Below are 22,294 nucleotides of genomic sequence, written 5' to 3' on the forward strand. Positions count from 1 at the left end.
AAATCAGCCTTTGGCAGAGATTAAAAAGGTAGCAGCATGGCTTAGACAAAACCCTAATGGCTGATCAGAAGCACCTTGGAGGTATAAAACCCATTACATGCTCGTAAGTTACAATAAATTAAAGTTCCAGTCAACCTTAACCTTTTAAAGATTATAATTGATCCGAGTATCCTGGTGGAAATGTTATTGATAGTCGGGGTCATTAGTACGACAACTTGCTCTGTTGATCCATAATCCAAGACCCCGCAGTGTGCAGCCCATCACTATCCTGGACTAAATTAGACGTGGCTTATCGACTGTCTACGATTACTGATGCTGAACTCACAATAACACTGCTTTGAGTTTGTAAATGGAATGGTTGAGAGGAAGTGAGAGACGCAGAGACTTCTACTGCAAACAGATTTTAATGGATTTGTCAGTTACATACATGACATTGATTGTGAGTGGTCTGTTCCAAATGAGGTGAATACTTGAGCAGTGATGCAACATTTGACTACAGGAGAGCAGAAGGTGGAAGTGGCTGAGTGAAATACGCATGTTCTGCCCTTGGGGGGTGAAATGTTGCTTTGTTCATTAGCCTAAACACGTTGACTTGAGTTCAAGGGCACTCATCTACCGTTTCAGTTATAATTATTCATCAGGAACATTAGGAGGAATACTCCTTTAGCAGCCTTCAGTTGTTACTATGAAAACCTTCAACATCATCATTGCTGGGAAATGATGTTCCAAATAAGGCATATGCTTACCAAACATACCTAATGTATTGGCTAATAGCCTGATTAGTCTCAAACATGAGTAATAGGACTACTCTCGTCTTTACAAGGAAGACTCTACATTAAGCATAATATCAATCATATCAATATTCTGGAATCAAATGTACACACTTTTATCCAAGTTTTTCTTTTGGGGCTTTTAATGGTTTTGAAGAACCTTAAATATTTGAGCTATATTATATATAATATTAAAGAAAATCTGTCTGACTTTTCAACAATAGATGGGGGCATTGGCTTCGCTTAGTCTAATAAGATATTATTATTGTCTAAATGTAATCTTTTACTGAACACAACGTTTACAGCGAGATTATACAGAAACTAGTTTTCAAAAAGAAAAAGAAGGTCGATGGCACTCTTTGGGCAAAATGTTAAAAAGCCTTCAATCATTAGGCTTTTTCATGGTCAAATTCTAAAAATAGAAATGTCTTTTAAGCTGTAAACACTCTGATGAAAGCTGTTTGTGCTTCTAGGTGGGGTCTAAGAGACATTCGATTAAAGGCTTTTTAAGTTTTCACCAGAAGAATTCATTGAACCTTTCTTATTTTTTCAAAACGTTTGTGTTCCTTACAAAATAGCACCTTCATCAAGCATTGCAGACCTTTTCTTTTAAAGAAAATGGTGTTTTCCTGCAGAAAGTCATACTAAACACTTTTGACTGAATAGCAAAAACAAGGAAACAAAGCAAACTCAGCATAAGGTAAACAAGATTAAAACTGATGTTCTAGAAAGAGGCATTTAAACAATTCACTGGTAGAAATTGAGTTAATTATTCACAGATGGCACAACTTGTTCCCTGATGTTGAATCTCTGCAAGCGTTGATCTGCGATGATTTGATATTTCAGGTCTTCATCTCGACTGACTGATTTCAACCTCGAGGATCCCTGAAGACATTTCACTTCTTCTTTGGATGCTATTAAAAGACAACCGGAAAAGAAAAAGAAAGACCAGTGAAATCAATAATCTGTACAGCCAGTAAGCAGCAAACAGACAAGAGGTTCCAGTTCTTGTGGAATCCCCAAAAACAAATATGAGACCTTTACAAATGCTGTTGAACAGATTAAATGGGAAGATATTTTTGCCTGGAATAGACCATGAAGAAGACAGTAAAATGTTCTCAAAAACGTTAGAGAGGACTATTAACAACTTCAAATGCAAAATCAAGCATAGAAATAACAAACACACTGTCCCTTGGATAAATGAGGATATTTTCAGACTAATGAAAGAACGTGATCTAGTCTTAAAAACTGCAATCAAAACTAAATTAAGCCATGACAGAAGTCATTTTACTATGCTTAGGAATAAAGTTTTAAAGAAACTAAGGAAAGCTAAGGCAGATTTCTTTTTAACTATAATAGACAAGACCAGAGGTAATTCGAAACTGATCTGGGACCAGTTAAAAACATTAACTGGTCATCAACATAGGGAAAGAAATCAGTTTGAACTTAAAGTAAATGGGAAGCTTATAAACACTCCAGGCGATGTAGCTGAAGTTTTAAATCACTATTTTATTGATTCTGTTGCCAACATTGCACAGTGCTTTTCTCCTGACTGCACAAGTAATTGTCAAATTGATACAATGGAGCCAGCTTTCAGCTTAAGAAACACAACTGAAGCAGAAGTTAAAAGAGTAATTAAATCCCTTAAACCATCTAAAGCAAAGGATATATTTGGTATGGATGCAGCTATGCTCAAAGACCTCAGTACAACTCTTTCTCATCCTATTGCCAATATCATCAACCTCTCTTTCCGTCAAGGAATGTTTCCAAATGTCTGGAAGCCGCCTGTAGTTATCCCAATCTTTAAAGGTGGAGACCCAATGTCCACCAATAACTACAGGCCAATTAGTATCCTTCCTACAGTATCAAAAGTCGTTGAAAAACTTGTAGCTGAACAAATTATGAACCATCTGAATAACAGTGCTTTTTCTCTGCATCCAATGCAATTTGGCTTTAGGGCCAAATACTCTACAGATACAGCCAACTGTTTCTTCACAGAACAAATCAAATCCAAAATGGATAAAGGTGGTGTTGTAGGAGCAGTGTTTCTCGACTTAAAGAAGGCCTTTGACACTGTTAATCACAACAAACTCATATCTAAGCTATCCAGCATTAACTTCTCCATACTAACACTTAAATGGATAGAATCATATTTGTTCAACCGTTCTCAGTATGTCAAAGTACAGAATAATCAATCATCTAACCTCCAGCTGTCCACGGGTGTCCCACAAGGGTAAATTCTGGGTCCATTGTTATTTTCATTGTATATAAACGACTTACCATCGATATGTCCTGACACAAACATCCAAATGTATGCCGATGATACTGTAAGTTATGTTCACGGAGGTAGTCTGACACAAGTGGCTAATGAACTGACGAACAAGATGGTTCATGCAACAGCTTGGTTGGAGCAATGCTGTCTGCAACTAAATGTCAGTAAAACTGTATGTATGTTCTTCACCAAAACCAAGTCCTCCTGCGTTGAGCCAGATGTGTTTGTGTCCGGGGAGAGGCTACAGGTGGTCTCACAGTACAAATACCTGGGGGTCTTAATTGATTCAAGACTCAATTTTAAGGCTCAGGTGAAAAAGGTTTGCAACGGGGTCAAATTCAGTCTGTTCAATTTGAGGTTTACCAGGAACTGCATGTCAACAGAGGCGGCTCTGATGTACATGCACTCTATGGTTCTATCTCATATCACCTACTGCTTAACAACCTGGGCCATCATTTATAAAAGGGATATACGCTCAAAAGATGGCGTACGCCAGTTTCTACGCAATGTTTGCGATTTATAAAATACTAACTTGGCGGGAAAATGTGCGGTCCTCCACGCAAACTCTAGTCTAACCCATGCGTACGCACTAAGCACAAAAACGGGAGAGACGAGAAACTGTGACAGGAATAATGGCAGAAGGAATAATGGAGAGAAATAATACCATAAATAAAATGTTACCTCTCATTTATCATATATGAAGAATTCATTTTCAAACATTGATTAAAGCCAATCTTAAAATGATTTAACGCACGCCTGTTTAAGACTCCTCAGTGCACACAAAAACATAACTTGGATAAATAAATAAATAAATACGGATATGTTATTGAAAACCACCTCGAATATGTTGTGTTAATGTTATGAAATGTTTTCTCAAATGATGCGGTAAGCAGGAGGACAGAATTACGTCTAAACTGACGCCGTTTTGCATTTCTATAGGTTGTATGAGCATGGTTTTATATACTATCACGTTTAATCGTGTTTTATGCCGTTTGCCAAGACTTGAGAAGTCGCTCGTAAAACACAGGAGGTATGGAAGCTAAGAACACCATATGTGGTAAATTGTACAGCTAATATAACACAACACATTTGTATTTCCTTTAACTGGTGGATATAGGGTTGCTGCGGGGGGGGGGTGAGACGCACAGGCTGCAGTGGAGACGCTGCGCACAGCTGATCGACAGCTGGAACACAAACCACCAAATACAAAAACATAATTCAGATCCAGTCGTCATGACTCCACTCCGGAGGGATTCCCCGATCACTTCTTACAGTCTCTCATCAAGGGGGGGTCTCCTGTCCCCGGTACAAACACACTGCCTGAGGAAGGCTATGTGTATTGTTTTTGTCATTAACCTTTTTCGGGCCATTTATTTATTTATTTTGGTGACGATCCGACCTCCATGCTGCTACTCTGGTTCAAACGGCATCCACCAAACAATATGATTTATCTCCACCTCCCCAACATAACCAGAATCTGACACGGTGTGAGATGTCTTTTTTAGCTGTTCTGTCGTCATTTCCTGCGATCTTCTTCATGCAGTCAGTCAAAATGAATGAATGGGCGTTTCTTTGACTATTTATAGGCAAATATGGGCGTTACGTGAAGCCCGCAAAAGCTGCACCGCATTTCGAGTCGGTTGTGATTTATAAAGGGAAACCGGCGTAGGAAGTGCTGTACGCACTTTCCTCGCTGGTGCGCAATGTTTGGTGAATCGGAAAATGTCGGAACATTTCTGTACCTATTTTTTGGATTTCTACTACGTAAGCAACCTTCCCACGTGAATCCTACGCATGGCGTTATAAATGAGGCCCCTGGTCACATGCCTGTACAACCACTCTTAAACCCCTGGAATCATTATACAAACAAACACTTAAAATAGTAGATAAGAAATCAGTTTATTCTCATCATTGCCCAATACTCACAAAATATAACTTGTTGAGCTGGGAAAATGTAATGAGATATGCAAATGCTTGCCTCATGTACAACATAATACACGGCCTTACCTCACCTCCGCTCAGACATTTTATCACCATACGCACACCTGTAACCAGGTCAACAAGAGCTGCAACAAGAGGAGACTGCGTTGTTCCATTAAGGAAGAGTTCATTCAGCCAATCTTCTTTTTCTTTTAAAGCTGCACAACAGTGGAACTCAATCCCAGTAAAGATTAGAGAACAAAACATCTGCAGTTTATTTAAATCTAACTTAAAAACATGGTTAGTGGAAAGTCAGCTGTCAACACTGACACAATCTGCACAATCAGGTCAACGCTCCGTTTGTACATGTGCCTTGACCTGTTGCTATCTGTCTGCTTTGTGAATATGTATTTTAGTTTAGTTTTTATATATGCTTTTATCATAATATAAGCATCTCTGTTGAACGTTGTTTTACTGATTGTATTTACCTGTCATTTGAAATGAATTTTTGTTTTTAGGATGACTTTCAACATCTGTCAAGGGACTACAAACAAAAAAAATAGCCTGTTGGCTAACTCTGGCGCATTTACAGAAATGTCAATCAATGTGCACTGTCCCTGTCAAATTAATATATTAAAAACATTTTTTTTAAAAACCTACATTTTTTTTGCAGAAATGACAAACACTTTCTTGAAGAAAAACAAAAAGACAGTCAATTATCCTCTTTACGCTTGAAGTGCTGAGTCAGTATGCTAAAGCGTCTCCGATAAAGACAAGTCAAACGCAGATTAACTGAGGGGCCCACCCCAGAGAAAACATGTCAATAAAACACCACAGACCCAGCATTTCACAGCAATAATGCTACAAATGGCATTGACCTTTGGTAGAGCTCAAAATGGTTAACCAACAGCAAAGTTTGTCATTGAAAACTAACCCTGGGATGAGGGTGATTGACCGGATATGTAACCGCCTGTCCCAATCTGACCTGCCGTCTCACACAATTAAACGATTCACCCATCAGAGGTGCCTTTTACCCCGAACCACACCGTCATTAGGAGATATTTGTCTCCATTTAATTTCCATTTGCTGCGGATGATCAGCAAAGCGATTCTGAGACATTATCTGAATCCTGGAGAGGAGGTGCAGCCCGCCATGCAGGATACGGCTGCATGACGGTGAAAAAAAAGGTTTTAGTAAACTTACATTTAATAGTAATGCAGCCAGTCAGTTGTTATCGCTCTAAAAGCAGCACAATAGAGCTTGTTTAATGAAGTTTAAATCCAATAAAAGGTTTCTCTTTATGCATCTATGGATACAGTACAAAAACACAAAACAAATTATCTCATACTGTGAATTTAATGAAAGCTCAGCTACCAGGACAGAAATAAAGACAGAGGTACAATAAAACCTCAAATGTAAACACCATTCATCGAGTGGAAAGAAAGTGATAAAAATGCAGATGTCTGAACTGGCTCTAGAGATCTGAGGGCCAAATGTACCGGTACATGGAGAAATGCTAAAACTGAGCCATAAATGTGGGAATGGATTTTGGCCACATTGGAGTACTTCTGATAACCCATCTGTTGGCCTACAAAGTAGAAATACTTTGGTATTTTTCAACAAATAAAATATTGTCGACTACATGCATTTTTTGAAGATATAACACTTTCAGAGGGGAACATAAGGAGTGACTTGGGATGGATGAATACACCACAGCCCTCGACAAAGTTCACAGTATGCAACCACTGCATACCTAACTCAATCCTGGTCTGCAACTCTTCCTGTCCTGGCTCTCCCTAAATATCCCCAAGATAATTGCCCCTTTCTTCTCCAGGCCTGATCTGTCTTTATTTTAACAGACGTGGCCTATTCTGCACTACACGGGTCAAATAGAGGTTTTTTTAAGTAGCAGTTTCTTAGATGTTCGAAATTAGATAGTCCAGTAAATGTTTTCTTGAAATATGTCCATTTCCTTTCAAATGTAATGCACCAGCAATTATATGTTATTATTGTGTTTGCCCACAGAGCTCTGAGATTAGATATAACCTTGTACTTGTAAGGGGTGCATTTAGCCTTGTTAATCATTTACATACCACACGTGTGGCAACTAGATCTCTTTCACAGCATTCACACCATAAAGCTCAGTGTAGGAAGTGAGATTTGGTTAAGTAAAGAGAAAGTGGTTCATCAAATACCCATACATTTTTTGCGAAATTTTCTGGTGGCAACATTTGCAAATACATTGCTTGAAAGCAATTCGATTTTTTTATAGAAATTAATTTATGTATGGAACAGGCCTTCTGACACCATGAGCCCCCCCTCCCTGAGACAAGACCCTTAACACTGCCTGCCATCATCATGCCATCTCTTGTAGGACTGTTTGCCTTAATGTCAAAAATAATTGAGGAAAAAAGGTTGATATTAAAGGTTTTTTTGATTTCCATTTTTATTATCTGTCCTATTTGTTAGATAATCGTGCTATATGTTTTTGAAATTGCAGTACCCATAATGCTCTGAGTTTTCCTCTGCTTACAGTCTTAATCCAGTTCTTACAAGTGATGAGAATTAACTGAATGTTAGTGTCCCAGAAATCGAAATATGCCAGGTGTTTTGTGAAACCTCTTATTATTATTATTGTTGCAACGTGTTTCATTATGTTTTTAAATAAAGAAGCTTCAGAAGTATTTTCTATTCCGTTAGATTTTCCTACTTTATGAATGGACCAACATTTCTAAAATACCACAGAATGACTTGATGTGATGTTAAGTAAACATATTTAGGTTATCTGGTGGGTGTAAGCACATGTTTTTTTTATCAGTAGCAGTGGAAGATGAAGCAACTCAACAGTTCACTCTTGTCAATCATTGACCCTCTGACGTCTGTTTTTTTTCATCAGTTCACAGAAAAGACCATGACCAAGTGATGACAGCCTAATGCTTTGAAGAAGCCATACATAAATAAGTAAAAAATTGCCCCATCTCACCTTGAAAATGGGTATTTTTTTGCCTCATTAGTTTTATGGAAAAGGCCTCAACACATTATTCAAACCAAGAAGCCTTTTTTTTCACAGCGAAACACTTCTTAATCATCTTGGCTGTTCTTTGGTTTCACTGTATCAAACTCAAAAGACATGTGCTCTCGCTTTCATTATCTGAAGAACAAGTTAGTGTGGCATCACTTATTTAGGAAGCAGAATATGATAAAAACCCTCCCACAACTATGGCGCCATCCTTTTAACGGCTGATGAAATGGATGATTGACTTTCTGGTACTCTGGTGTTGGATGTTACTCACAGCAGCAGCCAGGGCCTGCTCCAGGTCTTGAATGATGTCCGCCTCGTTCTCCAGGCCCACAGAGAGCCGGATGAGCGTGTCACTGATCCCCAGGGCAGTCCTCTCGTTTTCTGGCACTGATGCATGGGTCATAATTGCCCTAAATTATGATAGAAGAGAAGACAGTGTCGCATAGATATGAGCCATAAACAGGAAGATAACCAGGTTTTTTTATAGATTGGATTACAGCACAGACATAGACTTTATAATGGAAATAAAGTGTCCAAATTAAAATCGGTTACAGAGATAGATTATGGATTATTTCCCTTGATATCTGCTGCCCCCTTGTGGTGCTCTAGTAACATTACATCTTTCTTGGGTTACAGTTGCTCAAAGTTTCAGTTTTGTAAAGTTTTTCACTGTATTGCGGTTCCTGTCACTTCTTTTCGAAACACAGTCTGCATTTTAGTACTGTTAAATACCAAACATTTTAAAAATATGTATGAAATGTTTATTTGGAAAATTCTTTATAGATACTTACGGATGTTCTGCTAAACTTTCATATCCACCAAGACTCTCAGCTATGGCAAACAACTAAAACGAGGAGAAGAAGGAATTAAAACATAGGTCAGACAAAAGATAAGTAACCAACTACAGAAAGTTACCAAACACCATGGTCATATTTTTTTTACACACTTCAATCTTGTCTTCCTGTGAGAACATGAGCTGAGGACTGATGATTACCTTACATTTAATTATTTTTAAGATGCTGTTTAAGCAATCCATTTAGTGAGGACTTGGCCAAGGTGAACATATTTTTGGGATGTACTCAAAAACATTATTTAGATGCAGTTAGTTTTATGGCAGCCCTTAAATGTGCAAATTGCAACATCATGTTTATAGCACCCTTTTATGAGTGAAACATTGTAATTACTGTTTCACCTCAGCAGCTAAGGGACAAATCTGCAAGTAGGACTTCAGTGTTTTGCTAAGGCACCCTTATAGCTGTGGTTTAAATGTTGTTTCACCAGTCTGGGAAAGTCATTTTGAAAACGTCACTTCACAGTATTGCCTTTCTACAACACACAAAACTGAGCAGCCGATAGTGAATACCAAAATGAACTGTCAAATGACCTTGAGGTTACTGAGGAAGGCGCTGGCGTGCTCCAGTTTCCCCTTAATGTAGAAGGTGATCATCCCCGGACACCCGGTGCATTGTTTCTTCACCACTTCATGCTGGGGGTGAGAGGGCAGGCCTATGTAGAGGGACAGTTCAAAACAGTCAGGTGATGCCCATAAGATGTTTCTTCCTCACTTAAATATGGAAAAAGTTGGTGTTGTGGGTTTAAACACGCTGGTCATTTGCATTGTTATTTCTGAATATCCATGCAAGCAGTTCAGAGCTTCTTTGAATTTGAGTTACAGACCATATTTATTCTAAACATGCTCTTCTAGTTTGTTCTAACCCTTGAATGTTTACTCCTCCTTTGTTTCACACTGCTATTCAAGCAGCTACAGGTGAAGATGTAGGTTGTAGTTGTAGAGGTCATAGAAGGAAACGATAAAAAACACCAAAATGCAAGGGTTAATGGGAGGCGATGCGTTAATAACATCGGGCAGCCAGCTGGTAGGAATGATTAGCAAACCTTACATACCAAAATCAAAGGTTTGTATGTGTTTTGTGCTAGTATGACAATCAGAAAGCAATTAGAGGTAGGGGTGATGAAGAATCCATTATCCTTACATAAAAAAGACAAAACATGTTAATATTTGTCAGCAGAGTTGCTTATGAGAAAAATTGAGCATTTGCTCATGTGCCCAAGTTTGTAACGATTTAGCAACAAGTCTTATATCTACATACACTAGTAAACAATTAGGTAGCGACAACACCTTTGCAAATATCCGGTTTGGTGGGAGAATTGTATTTCACACTCGTTTGCTACATTAGAGTGACAGTTTACCTGGGAAAATGACTTTCTCCACCCTGGGATCTGCCTCCAGGAACTTGGCAGCAGCCATGGCATTCTTAAAGTGGCACTCCATGCGCAGGTGAAGTGTCTTCAGTCCACGGTTACACAGGAAGCAGTCAAAGGGAGACGGTACACATCCCAGTGCTGAACCATGGCATGACCAAATGGGTGGGGAGAAAATGAGGTCACAAAGTTTCCCAAAACCCAGATCAGGCAAACAACAAAAAGCATAAACAATACCTCCTTCTGAAGAGCTTTTTTAATTGGTGCAGAACATTATACTCTGGGGTATATGTTGGTTGTTTAGTGAATCAATGTAGGTCAGGTTGAAATAACCAGTCCACCAAATACTGTGGCACAGCAGGATATGAGCTTCATTTATGAATCCAAAACTTTCTGAGGTCTGTGCCCGGAATTTACATTTCATTTTCAGATATAAAAGTGGTAACACCAGAGTCACTAAACATTTGGCTTCTTCTTTGATGCCCAGAAATCACTTTGGAAGGTATTTGCAGACTTTCTGTTAAATGACTTTATTGCACTCTTCTATTGTTAAGTCAATAGAGCCAGTATTTTGTTTTGATAAGAAAGGCCACCTAATTTTGACGTCTGTAGTCAACGCACTATAAAAGACTACAATTCCCACGGCGCCTCCTCTAAAGTGACAGTGATGGGCAACCTGCTAGAAAGACGCTGTCGAGGAACAGTTTTTAACCGTATAATTACACTTTAAGTTATTAAGTTATATAAGCATTATCAAGAGAGAAATAATACATAAGTTGTTTGTTATTTTAGCTTATTACATGGCTTAGTTGAATACTCGATTCTGATTGGTCAATTCAGAACACGTGACACGTTGTTAATACCGAACAGACAGACCGCTGTCAAGGACTTATTGACCGTTGTTAAGGACGCTCACATCTTCAGAAAGAAGTCCGGTCGATTTAACTGTATACAGTTGGGCCGAAAAGCAAACTGCATGCAGTTTGCTTTTCGAACTGGGACAAGAAAAACAGCGGAGAAGTAACGGGGCACAAACCCTCCTTTTTACGCAGCGGTCCAGACATAGACATCAAACGGCGACACATATTCACTTGCCAGTTACTTTGTCATTAGGGCAGGGATATCTAGATACTTTCCAAGGTTTGACATCATGAATTGTGCTACTTTTAAAGCAAGGAGCGATGTTTTCAAATCTGTAATCAAAAAGCTCCTCAAAAACGCAAGCAGTTCCTACCGTTGGCTTTTCAAACTGACAAGAGACGCTCTCACTGTTTATCAAATGTAACAGTTTGAAAAGCAAGCAAACTGTCTGTTTGTCTTTAGTTTTCCGCTGGCGTGTGATAGCAACATGGAGGATTTTAACATTCATTTTAATATATTTGGAGAGCACAGTAAGTAAGGGATAATGTGCTGCGACGCGGTCATTATGGGGAAAAGAACACCGACAGGCTGATCAGGAGCCCGACGCGAAGCGGAGGGATCTAGATCGGCATGAAGGTGTTCTTTTCCCCATAATGACCAAGTCGCTGCACATTATCCCGCTTATTACATGGCCACATTCTCAACAAAGTAACGTTATGACTCCCAATATTAATTGAAATGCTTTTATGGATTTAGAAAATGATTTTATTGATTTAAAAAATAGTTGTATGTATTGATTTAAATTGACATGCATCCGCGAAGAAAAATAGTCCGATGTTACTGTTTGAACTAACGTAGCAACAGCAGGAACTGCTTCGATAGCGTTTTTGAGGAGCTTTCTGATTACAGATTTGAAAACATCGCTGCTTGCTTTAAAAGTAGCACAATTCATTATGTCAAACCTTGGAAAGTATCTCGATATCCCTGCCCTGATGCCAAAGTAACTGCACACTGTATGTTTTGCCATTTGATGTATATGTCTGGACCGCTGCGTAAAAAGGAGGGTTTCTGCCCGTTACTTCTCCGCTGTTTTCTTGTCCCTCTTGTCTTTTTCTTTTCTTCACTGGGGACTCATCAGCCACTAACTATTACTCCAAATTACTGTGCTCTCCAAATATATTAAAATGAATGTTAAAATCCTCCATGTTGCTATCACACGACAGCGGAAAACTAAAGACAATCAGACAGTTTGCTTGCTTTTCAAACTGTTACATTTGAAAAACAGTGAGAGCGTCTCTTGTCAGTTTGAAAAGCCAACGGTAGGACCTGCTTGCGTTTTTGAGGAGCTTTTTGATTACAGATTTGAAAACATCGCTCCTTGCTTTAAAAGTAGCACAATTCATGATGTCAAACCTTGGAAAGTATCTAGATATCCCTGCCCTAATGACAAAGTAACTGGCAAGTGAATATGTGTCGCCGTTTGATGTCTATGTCTGGACCGCTGCGTAAAAAGGAGGGTTTCTGCCCCGTTACTTCTCCGCTGTTATTCTTGTCCCAGTTCGAAAAGCAAACTGCATGCAGTTTGCTTTTCGGCCCAACTGTATACAGTTAAATCGACCGGACTTCTTTCTGAAGATGTGAGCGTCCTTAACAACGGTCAATAAGTCCTTGACAGCGGTCTGTCTGTTCGGTATTAACAACGTGTCACGTGTTCTGAATTGACCAATCAGAATCGAGTATTCAACTAAGCCATGTAATAAGTAAGGGATAATGTGCTGCGACGCGGTCATTATGGGGAAAAGAACACCGACAGGCTGATCAGGAGCCCGACGCGAAGCGGAGGGATCTAGATAGGCATGAAGGTGTTCTTTTCCCCATAATGACCGCGTCGCAGCACATTATCCCGCTTATTACATGGCCACATTCTCAACAAAGTAACGTTATGACTCCCAATATTAATTGAAATGCTTTTATGGATTTAGAAAATGATTTTATTGATTTAAAAAATAGTTTTATGTATTGATTTAAATTGACATGCATCCGCGAAGAAAAATAGTCCGATGTTACTGTTTGAACTAACGTAGCAACGGCAGGAACTGCTTCGATAGCGTTTTTGAGGAGCTTTCTGATTACAGATTTGAAAACATCGCTGCTTGCTTTAAAAGTAGCACAATTCATTATGTCAAACCTTGGAAAGTATCTCGATATCCCTGCCCTAATGCCAAAGTAACTGCACACTGTATGTTTTGCCATTTGATGTCTATGTCTGGACCGCTGCGTAAAAAGGAGGGTTTCTGCCCGTTACTTCTCCGCTGTTTTCTTGTCCCTCTTGTCTTTTTCTTTTCTTCACTGGGGACTCATCAGCCACTAACCATTACTCCAAATTATTTGTTTTGAATATTGTAAAGGACTCTTTTCTTTGTAGCACATGTAAAAGTTTGTTATTTTATTTTGAGCAAACACATCGCTTAATACCATCCAAACCATCGGAGGCCAAGCAAATCTTCAAACTGTAAGTAATATAAAAGAAAGAAAACTAGTTCAAACATGTCTGTTTAAGGCGTATAGTATAGTTGATAGATAAACAAGGAAGGAAGCCACGCCTTTGTCAGTATAACTGACATTATGTAAAAACAGGTTACAGGTTAAGTAGTTTTCTATGTTGTTCTTTCGACTCACCATTTTGTAGATAACTCAGTCGCTCAAACAGGTCATCCCGGTTTGTTGAGGCCAGACCCATTACCACGTCACTGTGCCCTTTCAAATGAAAAGAAAGAAAAATATGTTACTTTGATATTAATGTAGATAAAGTCTTGTCATGTCCTAGAACCTTTACAAATTAGCTGTTTGCCGGTGAAAACTACTGACTGCAGATCATACTCATTCCTCATTTTGAAACATAACCATGCAGACTGATGAATTACTTTAGTGTTTTTCATATTTGGATTATATTACATTGGAAAGAAATCTTATGCTAGTGAAATAAGTAAATGTGCAGAACCTACCGTTCATGTATTTGGTAGCTGAATACATGCAGATATCCGCTCCGAAAGCCAGGGGGCGCTGAGAATACACAAGACAATCACATGGGTTAATTAAGGTCTTGTTTCGACATGAGCCTTTAATTTGATAGCCGGAAGCTATTAAACTGCCGTTTAGAAATTAATCGAGCCTGAAGTGTACATCTATCACTCTCACCTGGAAGTAGGCAGACATAAAGGTGTTGTCCACAACCACCACTATGTCTTTGTTGAACTCATGGGCCAAATCAGAACAGGCCTTGATGTCCACAACCTTCATGGTGGGATTGGTGGGCGTCTCAATCCACACCAGCTACAGAAAGAAGCAGCAGGTTTAGGAAGGTGTGGGAAAATGGTGGTGCTCAGTTTTGCCCTTTCACTATACCTCTAAAATATAAATTACTTGTTGAGTTCAATACATTGAAACCATATTTTTATTGGACATTAACCACTCAACTTAACATTGTTGCGACATTTTTCATAGCAATAACAATTGAAAAGACAATATTATACAGCCCTAGCAATGACTTATAACACAAAGTGCTGATTCACAATGACTGCTTTGAAATTGGCGAACACCAAATGACACACCCAAATATACGACATTGTATTAAAATAAGCCTTTAAGCAGCAGCTATAAAAAGGACGGGGTGATAAAAAACAGTTTGAAGAGAGACCAAAGAAAGCTACAAGGAGACAAAGTGCACTTTATTAATGAATTATTCTTTGACTTACTTTGGTGTTGGGCTTGAGAGCGGCCTTCAGCAGCTCTGGCTTTGTAAAGTCGGCAAAAGACACCTCTGTACCAGTTTGAGAAGCAATTTTTTGGAAGTAGCGGTTTGTGCCTTGAAAAATAAAAACAGAGTTTAAATTCCGCGTGTGGTTCAAAACCAACTCAGGAGAAAATATGCTTCCACTTTTACACTGTTAACTATTGTGTGAGGAAATGGTGGGCTTCTAGTAGCATATGGAAATGGTTGCATCATATTATTCTACACAGTAATCAGTAACAGAGTGGTGCCTCACCTCCGTACACGTCGTCCATGCAGAGGATGCCATCTCCCACCTTGAGCATGTGAGTGATGGTGACAGTGGCTGCCAGCCCCGAGGCAACAGCAATGCCTGCAGGGAGACCAAACATCCTTCTTTTGTCAGAGGAATCACAGGCGGAAAATCTATTTCTTACATAATGATCAATGTTTGAGTCATATTCAACAATTTGCTGAATCATTCCTTCTTGTAAAATATGCATGTCATGATTATGTGGGCATCTGTTATAATAGCATCACTTACAATACTTGGCTCCATCCACAGCAGCCACAGCCTTCTCAAGACAGTCTCTTGTAGGGTTCCCACTCCGGCTGTATTCATAGCCCTACATTAAAAACATGATTAGAAGATATTATAGTAACCTAAATCAACATTTGTAATAGCGCACTGTGTTTCAAACAACAACAAAAAGCAGTGTTTTGGAAGAAAATCAGTCAAAATACAAGTAAGGGTAATTCAAGACCCCTCTGCTTAGTTGTGCTTTAATACATTTGAGCCCAGCAGGAAAAGAACACTGGAATCAACCTATCATAGAATCTTCGTTGACTTTAGACCGAGTCTAGATGCTAGGTTCACAGGGTTTAACGTAACCTGCAAACTTGTTTGCGCTTGCCACCTTCACCTGCAGCCAGCGTCTACAATTGTTGGATCCTTTAATAATAAGATGGGAGTGTATACAAGGCTGAAACTGTGAGAACCCCCAGGGTAACTGAGAAAAAAACAACTCACTTTCAACAGAGCTGCAAAAATGATTTGAGTTGGTACTTGACAACTACTAAATTAAACGTGAACTATTTTGATCATTTGGAATTCAGTAATTGTTTCAGTCAATCCAGCTTAAAAAAAATATGAATGTTTCCCGTTTTTTTTTTGTATTCCTCTATGGCAGTTAACTGAAATATCTTTGACTTGTGAACAAAACAGGACATTTGAGGTCGCAGCTTAGGCCTTGGGGAACATTATAAAATGTCAGACAAAACATTGAATCAAGAAAAGAATGAACAGATTAAATTGGGAATTCAAATATTTGTTATTTTCCACCCTACTTTCCCAAGCATATGTTAGACAGCAGGCTATGATAAAGTCTGGATGTTGTTGAGTCATACATGGGGCTGTGGTAAAGCAAACAGTGGATAAGCTTTATGCAACTGTTGCTGTCAGAGTAGTCAACCCATTTCTGAAAGAGCAGCAGCTGCCGTTTTGAAAGGTAAAATATATTTTCCAAACGTGGTGGAATTGAGGCATTGTGAGCTCAGTGAGGATATTGTGGGAGCACATACCAGGGTCCACAAAACAAGGTTGAGAGGTCAGAAGATCAGCGTAAGCGGTGTATAGGCGTATTCATTTTAGTTTGACAATTTCATTGAGGAGGCCGATGTAGCTGTTAATTCTATACGCTTCGAGATTAGCCTTACAACTGGGAAACATTAAACAGCACTCATTCCTTCCTTAATACTTAGTGTGAAAAAATAAACATGAGTAAGCCTAAATTACCTCTGCTCTCAACACCTTTTTATGTGCTTTTTGTGTGAGAATGTAATAACAATGGCACATCCAGAATGGCAATATGTAAAACAATTCATGACTACTACCTACTTTTTAATCTTTTTTTTTTAACCTTGTTTGCAAAAAGCTTACTACCTGAACTGCAGGGAGCATTTGGAAGTGAATGAGTAATTTGAGTGTAACCCTCAGACCAGTTTTAGTCTGGATTCCAAGACATGGCCTGAAGGGGAAATACATGCAGTCAAGATGAATAGTACAGTTTGGAATTATTGAAATACTTTATCTATCTATCCATCCACCATAGACAAAAGAATGATTCAGTCAATACTGACTATATCTTGAAATATATTCTGATAACTATATGTATATGTTATCAGATATATGTATATTATATTTAGCTTCAGATACATAATGTTACATGACTTTAATTTGATTTGAAAAAACAACAAATGAACATGTTCCGTTATAGCCCTCTTAAGTCCACGTGAATGAGGCTGAATAAGGTCTGCTTCCTACATGTGCATACCACCGGAACATAGCGTCACCCCTTGAGGAACAAGACATAACGGGCTACTTACGGCGTGGTTTCCTGGTCCGAACTGTTTGAATGTGGTAGAAAGGGAAATCGGCGGCACTACAGCCATTGATTTCCATTGCTCCGGTTCCTGGCCGACGTGAATAGCATCAGTGGCGAAGGATTTGTACGGCTCTCTAAAGCCGGCGAACAAATCGCTCTGCTCTTCTGGTTTGTGGTTTTTATCCATGGCAACGCGCTCCTCTCAATGTGTAAGCTACCACAGTGCAATGAGGCTGGTTATGCATTGCCACCGTTCTTTACAGTCCTTACGTATATCGGGGAAACGTGGACGTGCACGGCTCGTCTCTGTGAGCCAATCAACGCTCATCAACAAGCGCAGGAAGGCTCTGATTGGTGGTTCGGCAGGGGCGTCCAACACACATGACGCAGAACGTTGTTTGCGTGCTTGTGTGTGCCCTGTAGTGATGCAACGTTTCCTGTTGCTTGAGTAAGAGGGGCTACCGGTGTCTTTTGTATTTAGTATTTAACTTTGTTTCAGATTTACTTAATTTATTCAATGAGTTTAATAACCTCAATATGGGTTTATTTGTATTTATTTGATGTCTGTTGGTGATGTTTTCAACAATTGACCGACCACTATGAAAAGAGTGTCCAAATTTAAATCTAGATTAAGAAGCTGTTTTTTTTACAAAACTAAAAGGAATCAACAACTTGTTAATTTCTCTCTAACCAACACTATAACATTTGTTGGTTAACATATACATTTAGTTATGTGCATGTGTGTCCTCATGGCACACATAACAGACCTTTAGCTGTGTTTCCATTCTTGAGCCATAGGGGGAGGAAGTGCTCTGTCCTGACTCGGTGGAGCACTGGAGGTCTGTTCTGTTTCAGCCTGATGAAACCTGGGGCCCTTCTCAGTTCGGTTAAATGGATTCCTTGCGTCCCTCACTTGCGTCGTTTCCCTGCGACTAGTCCCTCCCACCAGGGAAGCATGGAGAGATGCAAGGAAACCACGAGAAGCAGGGAAATCAGTTTTAAGAGCAATGGGACGTCCTTTCCTCCGGAGCGTCACGTGAAGCGACGTCCGTTTGTGATAACGCTGCACAGCTGATCGTCTGACAGCAGCTCTGCAGTGGCGTTTTCTCCTGGAGGCCAAGGGAAGCCAGGCTTCCCCTGTTTTTTCGGATTGTAGTTATAATTGTAATAAATAAATAAAAACACTTCAATTAGTTTCGGAAATTCTTTGTTGTGTGTTGCTGCCGGCCGTCTCTCCCCCATTCTCATTGAGTATTTTACAAAGAGTGAAACAGCGCCCCTCTAGATGTTATGGTGAAACAGTAGATTGCACTCACTGTTGCGAGAGGAGGCCAGCCGAAATTAGCCGCGTTCACACTGCGGTACTTTCAGTGTTGGGAAAGTTCACTTTCTACATGAACTAGTTCAGTTCACAGTTCACACATTTTAAAATGAACTAGTTCAGTTCATAGTTCATAATTCAAAATGTTGAACTAAAGTTCATGGTTTCAAAAATGAACTAATTTATAGTTCATAGTTCTTTTTTCAATAAGTTGCTGCGAGCTATTATTTGTCTCCTGTACGATGTTAATGGGCCATTTCAATGTTTACAATATCCTCATAGGGCCGTACAAGTTATTGACCTCTGCTTAAAAAAACTAAAATCACAACTCATTCATTTCATTCTGTGCAAAGAAAAAGCAACCTCTTAATCCAGATATCTCACCATGACTCGCGTATGCATGCACGTGCAGGGTGTGGCGTGACCACCAAAACAGAAATATATGGACACAAGATGTGTGCAAATGTATTTAGTTTCCTATCCATGTGAACATGATTTAAGTGGGGGGGGACCCAGACCCGGCGGCAGACATACATCTCTGGGCGGGCATTTGATTTACCAGGGCGGGCCCACCACGACACTTACATTTCCCGGGAAATCTGAATTGTCAACGGGGGGGCTGTTAGATGCTCGCGATTTGTCAACGGGGGGTGGGGGGGAGGAGGGAGGCGCTCGTGAATTATTGAAAGAGAGGGGTTTTTTGGTTAAGGCTGTTGACGGTCTTATGTATGCATTTGTAACGCTGTGCCAACTTGGGCAAGCACGCAGGCAAACTTGAGCGCACACAGGGTGGAGAGGTGGAGTGAGGTTGAGCGATGGAGAGAAAGGGAGAGAGATAGAGATTGAGCGAGGCAGAGAGCCTGTGCAGCGGTCTGCTTGCGCACAGAGCAGGAGTTTGTGAGAGAGCCGGCTTGAGAGTAAATGTCTCTTCAAAATATAATTGATTGCCAGCTGACTTGCTTGCTCGTTGGTAACGTAGGCCTAACTGATTTCTTCTAATGTGCCTGCATCTGGCGCTGAGTTGCCATATTCCTTTCGTGAACCACTAGCAAGAGTAAACTAACTGACAGGCTGCTGTGCCGCATCTCACTCAAAAACCCACACGACTCAACCCAGCGAAAAACCAGTCTTGCGCGCAGCCTTTCATTCAGAATTTCCTAGCAAAATTAAAAAATGATATTAAACTAGTACACAAATAAATATTAGGACAAAGCCCTACAAATAACAACAATAAACATAATAATAAAACAATACAAATGTGGTATTCAGCCCTGATTAAAACAGCGGGCCCAAATCCTGGATGGGCGGGCCCGAATCCTGGATGGGCGGGCCCGGCCCCATGGGGCCCGCCCATGACGCCGGGTCTGGGGGGACCTAACCTCCTCTAGAGGGGTCCGGGGGGCATGCTCCCCTGGGAAGATTTTTTTTTAAATGTTGAAGTTAAAAGCATCAATCTGGTGCACTTTGAGAGCAACATTAGGAGATCTATGGACACATCTCTCAACACCCAAACACAACTGTAAACAGATTTTCTTTTAATTTATGGATATTTGACAAATCACTCCCCTTTCAAACTGTATTCTTCTTTATTAATAACTGTCATATAGTATTTTATACCTGTTTACTTTATTCTCTTATTTTTTTGATAACTATAATGATCATATAAAGATGTGCCTTTACCTCACTGGTTGTAGACAAAGCTTCTTATATTCGTTAGCATAGCTAGCTAACCAGATGCTAATGATAACAACACAGTTATTGACTGTCTGATCAGTATGACAGATGAGCAGATCGCAACTGGGCTTTCAACTAAAGACACAGACACGCAGAAACTGCGGCATGTGTATGGACTTATCGGTACTGCAATTTCTGAAGTGCTGGAGTGGCGTTCTGGTGCTCTCCGTCAGAACTGCACCCCTGTCAGTCGAGACATATACCACGTGATGACACGTTAGGCTCGTGTTGTGTTCAAGGACCCTAACCTTGGCCAGGAAAAACAGGCACTCGCTTGTTTAATTTTTTTGCGGTCTAGATTTCTTTCATTTTTTTTTTTTTGCGTGTGTTTATAAATTACCTCGAGAGCCGTACCAAATTGTCTCGCGGGCCGTATACGGCCCGGAGGCTGGAGGTTCCCCACCCCTGCCGTAGAGTCTCACTCTGAGCGAGTGCTGCTGCAGCTGCTCTCGGCTTCGTCCATACTTCATTCAATGCTCGCCGGTTCCGCGGTTCCACATTGTTTCTTGTGAGGAGTCTGATATATTTAGTATATTTATATTTTAGTGCGACAGCCAGGGGTGACAGGCGCGTACGCGTCACAGGCAGCTTGCTGTTGCCAGATTGGGTGGTTTTCCGCATTATTTTGAAGCCTGTTTACGGTGTGTTTTAACTGGGTTTTCGGCTGAAAGGCATATGAAATCTGGCACACTTTTGAACGCCGTTATAATACAGTGCTGAGAATGAACGCACTTTTGAACGCCGTTATACAGTGCTGATAATGAACGCGTTCTCAATTACGTTCATCTAGCGGAAATACAGTACGTTCAGTTCACGTTCGCCCAAAATATGAACGCGTTCATGAACGATCGTTCATTGAACGCGTTCAGGTACATCACTGGGTACTTTTCCCACAAAGGTTCATGCGAATTTAGTTCATGCGAACTCTTTAGTTCGCATGAACTAAGTACAGATCGCGTTCACACCAGAATAAGTCTCTGAGGGTGGATTAGGCAAATGAAGCCGCTGACGTCACTTCTTCTTCTTCTGCTTTGGGTTTACTGGCAGGCCGCAAACCACTTCACGGCGTATACTGCCGCCCAAAGTCCCCGGCCGGAAATCCCCGGAGTTGGGGAAGGCTTCAGTAGAAGCTGCTGGGACTCCCAGCAGCTTCTGCTGAAGCCTTCCGAGTAAATCGCCAGAACGCCGACACCTCCTCATCTCCACTGCTCCCATGTTTTATTTTGTGTTGCCATAAGTTAGTCTCTCTGCGTTTCTGCGCTGGGCTAATACTAATGCTAATAATGCTAATGCGAGGATAATAAAATGGCGGCTTCACAACACTTTTTGGGAGTTTTACGGGGCGTGGTTTGCAATCCGTCCAGCCAATCAGAAATATAGCTCTTTTCTCACAAAAGAGCCGTTCGAAAGTCCCTGCTCTCTCGCAGGGACTTTCGAGGGGGTAAAAAGGTTCGCATGAACTACTTTTAGTACCGGCTCTTTTTGATGTGAACCATATATACAGTCTATAGCCGCGTTCACACTGCGGTACTTTTCCCACAAAGGTTCATGCGAACTTAGTTCATGATCGCGTTCACACCAAAAAGAGCCATTTTATTATCCTCGCATTAGCATTATTAGCATTAGCCCAGCGCAGAAACACAGAGAGACTCACTTATGGCAACACAAAATAAAACATGGGAGCGGTGGAGATGAGGAGGTGTCGGCGTTCTGGCGATTTACTCGGAAGGCTTCAGTAGAAGCTGCTGGGACTCCCAGCAGCTTCTACTGAAGCCAGTCCCCAACTCCGGGGACTTCCGGCCGGGGACTTTGGGAGGCAGTATACGCCGTGAAGTGGTTTGCGAACTGCCAGTTAACCCAAAGCAGAAGAAGAAGAAGTGACGTCAGCGGCTTCATTTGCCTAATCCACCCCCAGGGACTTTTTCTGGTGTGAACGCGATCTGTACTTAGTTCATGCGAACTAAAGAGTTCGCATGAACTAAGTTCACATGAACCTTAGTGTGAAAAGTACCGCAGTG

General features: G+C 40.5%; 1 protein-coding gene across 1 annotated transcript; it reads right to left on the bottom strand.

Moving 5' to 3' along the window:
- Positions 1-385: 385 nt before the first annotated feature.
- Positions 386-17,513, bottom strand: LOC117445413 (cystathionine gamma-lyase-like). The gene is made up of 12 exons (XM_034081087.2): positions 17,223-17,513; positions 15,382-15,463; positions 15,115-15,210; positions 14,824-14,933; positions 14,267-14,401; positions 14,074-14,131; positions 13,748-13,825; positions 10,196-10,348; positions 9,369-9,490; positions 8,776-8,828; positions 8,256-8,394; positions 386-1,684 (listed from the first exon to the last, which is right to left on the bottom strand). The coding sequence occupies exons 1-12, from the start codon at positions 17,406-17,408 to the stop codon at positions 1,667-1,669; spliced, it is 1,230 nt and encodes a 409-aa protein (XP_033936978.1). The 5' UTR covers positions 17,409-17,513; the 3' UTR covers positions 386-1,666.
- Between the last annotated feature and the right edge of the window lie 4,781 nt (positions 17,514-22,294).

The sequence above is a fragment of the Pseudochaenichthys georgianus genome, chromosome 4 (assembly GCF_902827115.2).
Source record: "Pseudochaenichthys georgianus chromosome 4, fPseGeo1.2, whole genome shotgun sequence".
NCBI classification, from domain to species: Eukaryota; Metazoa; Chordata; class Actinopteri; order Perciformes; family Channichthyidae; genus Pseudochaenichthys; species Pseudochaenichthys georgianus.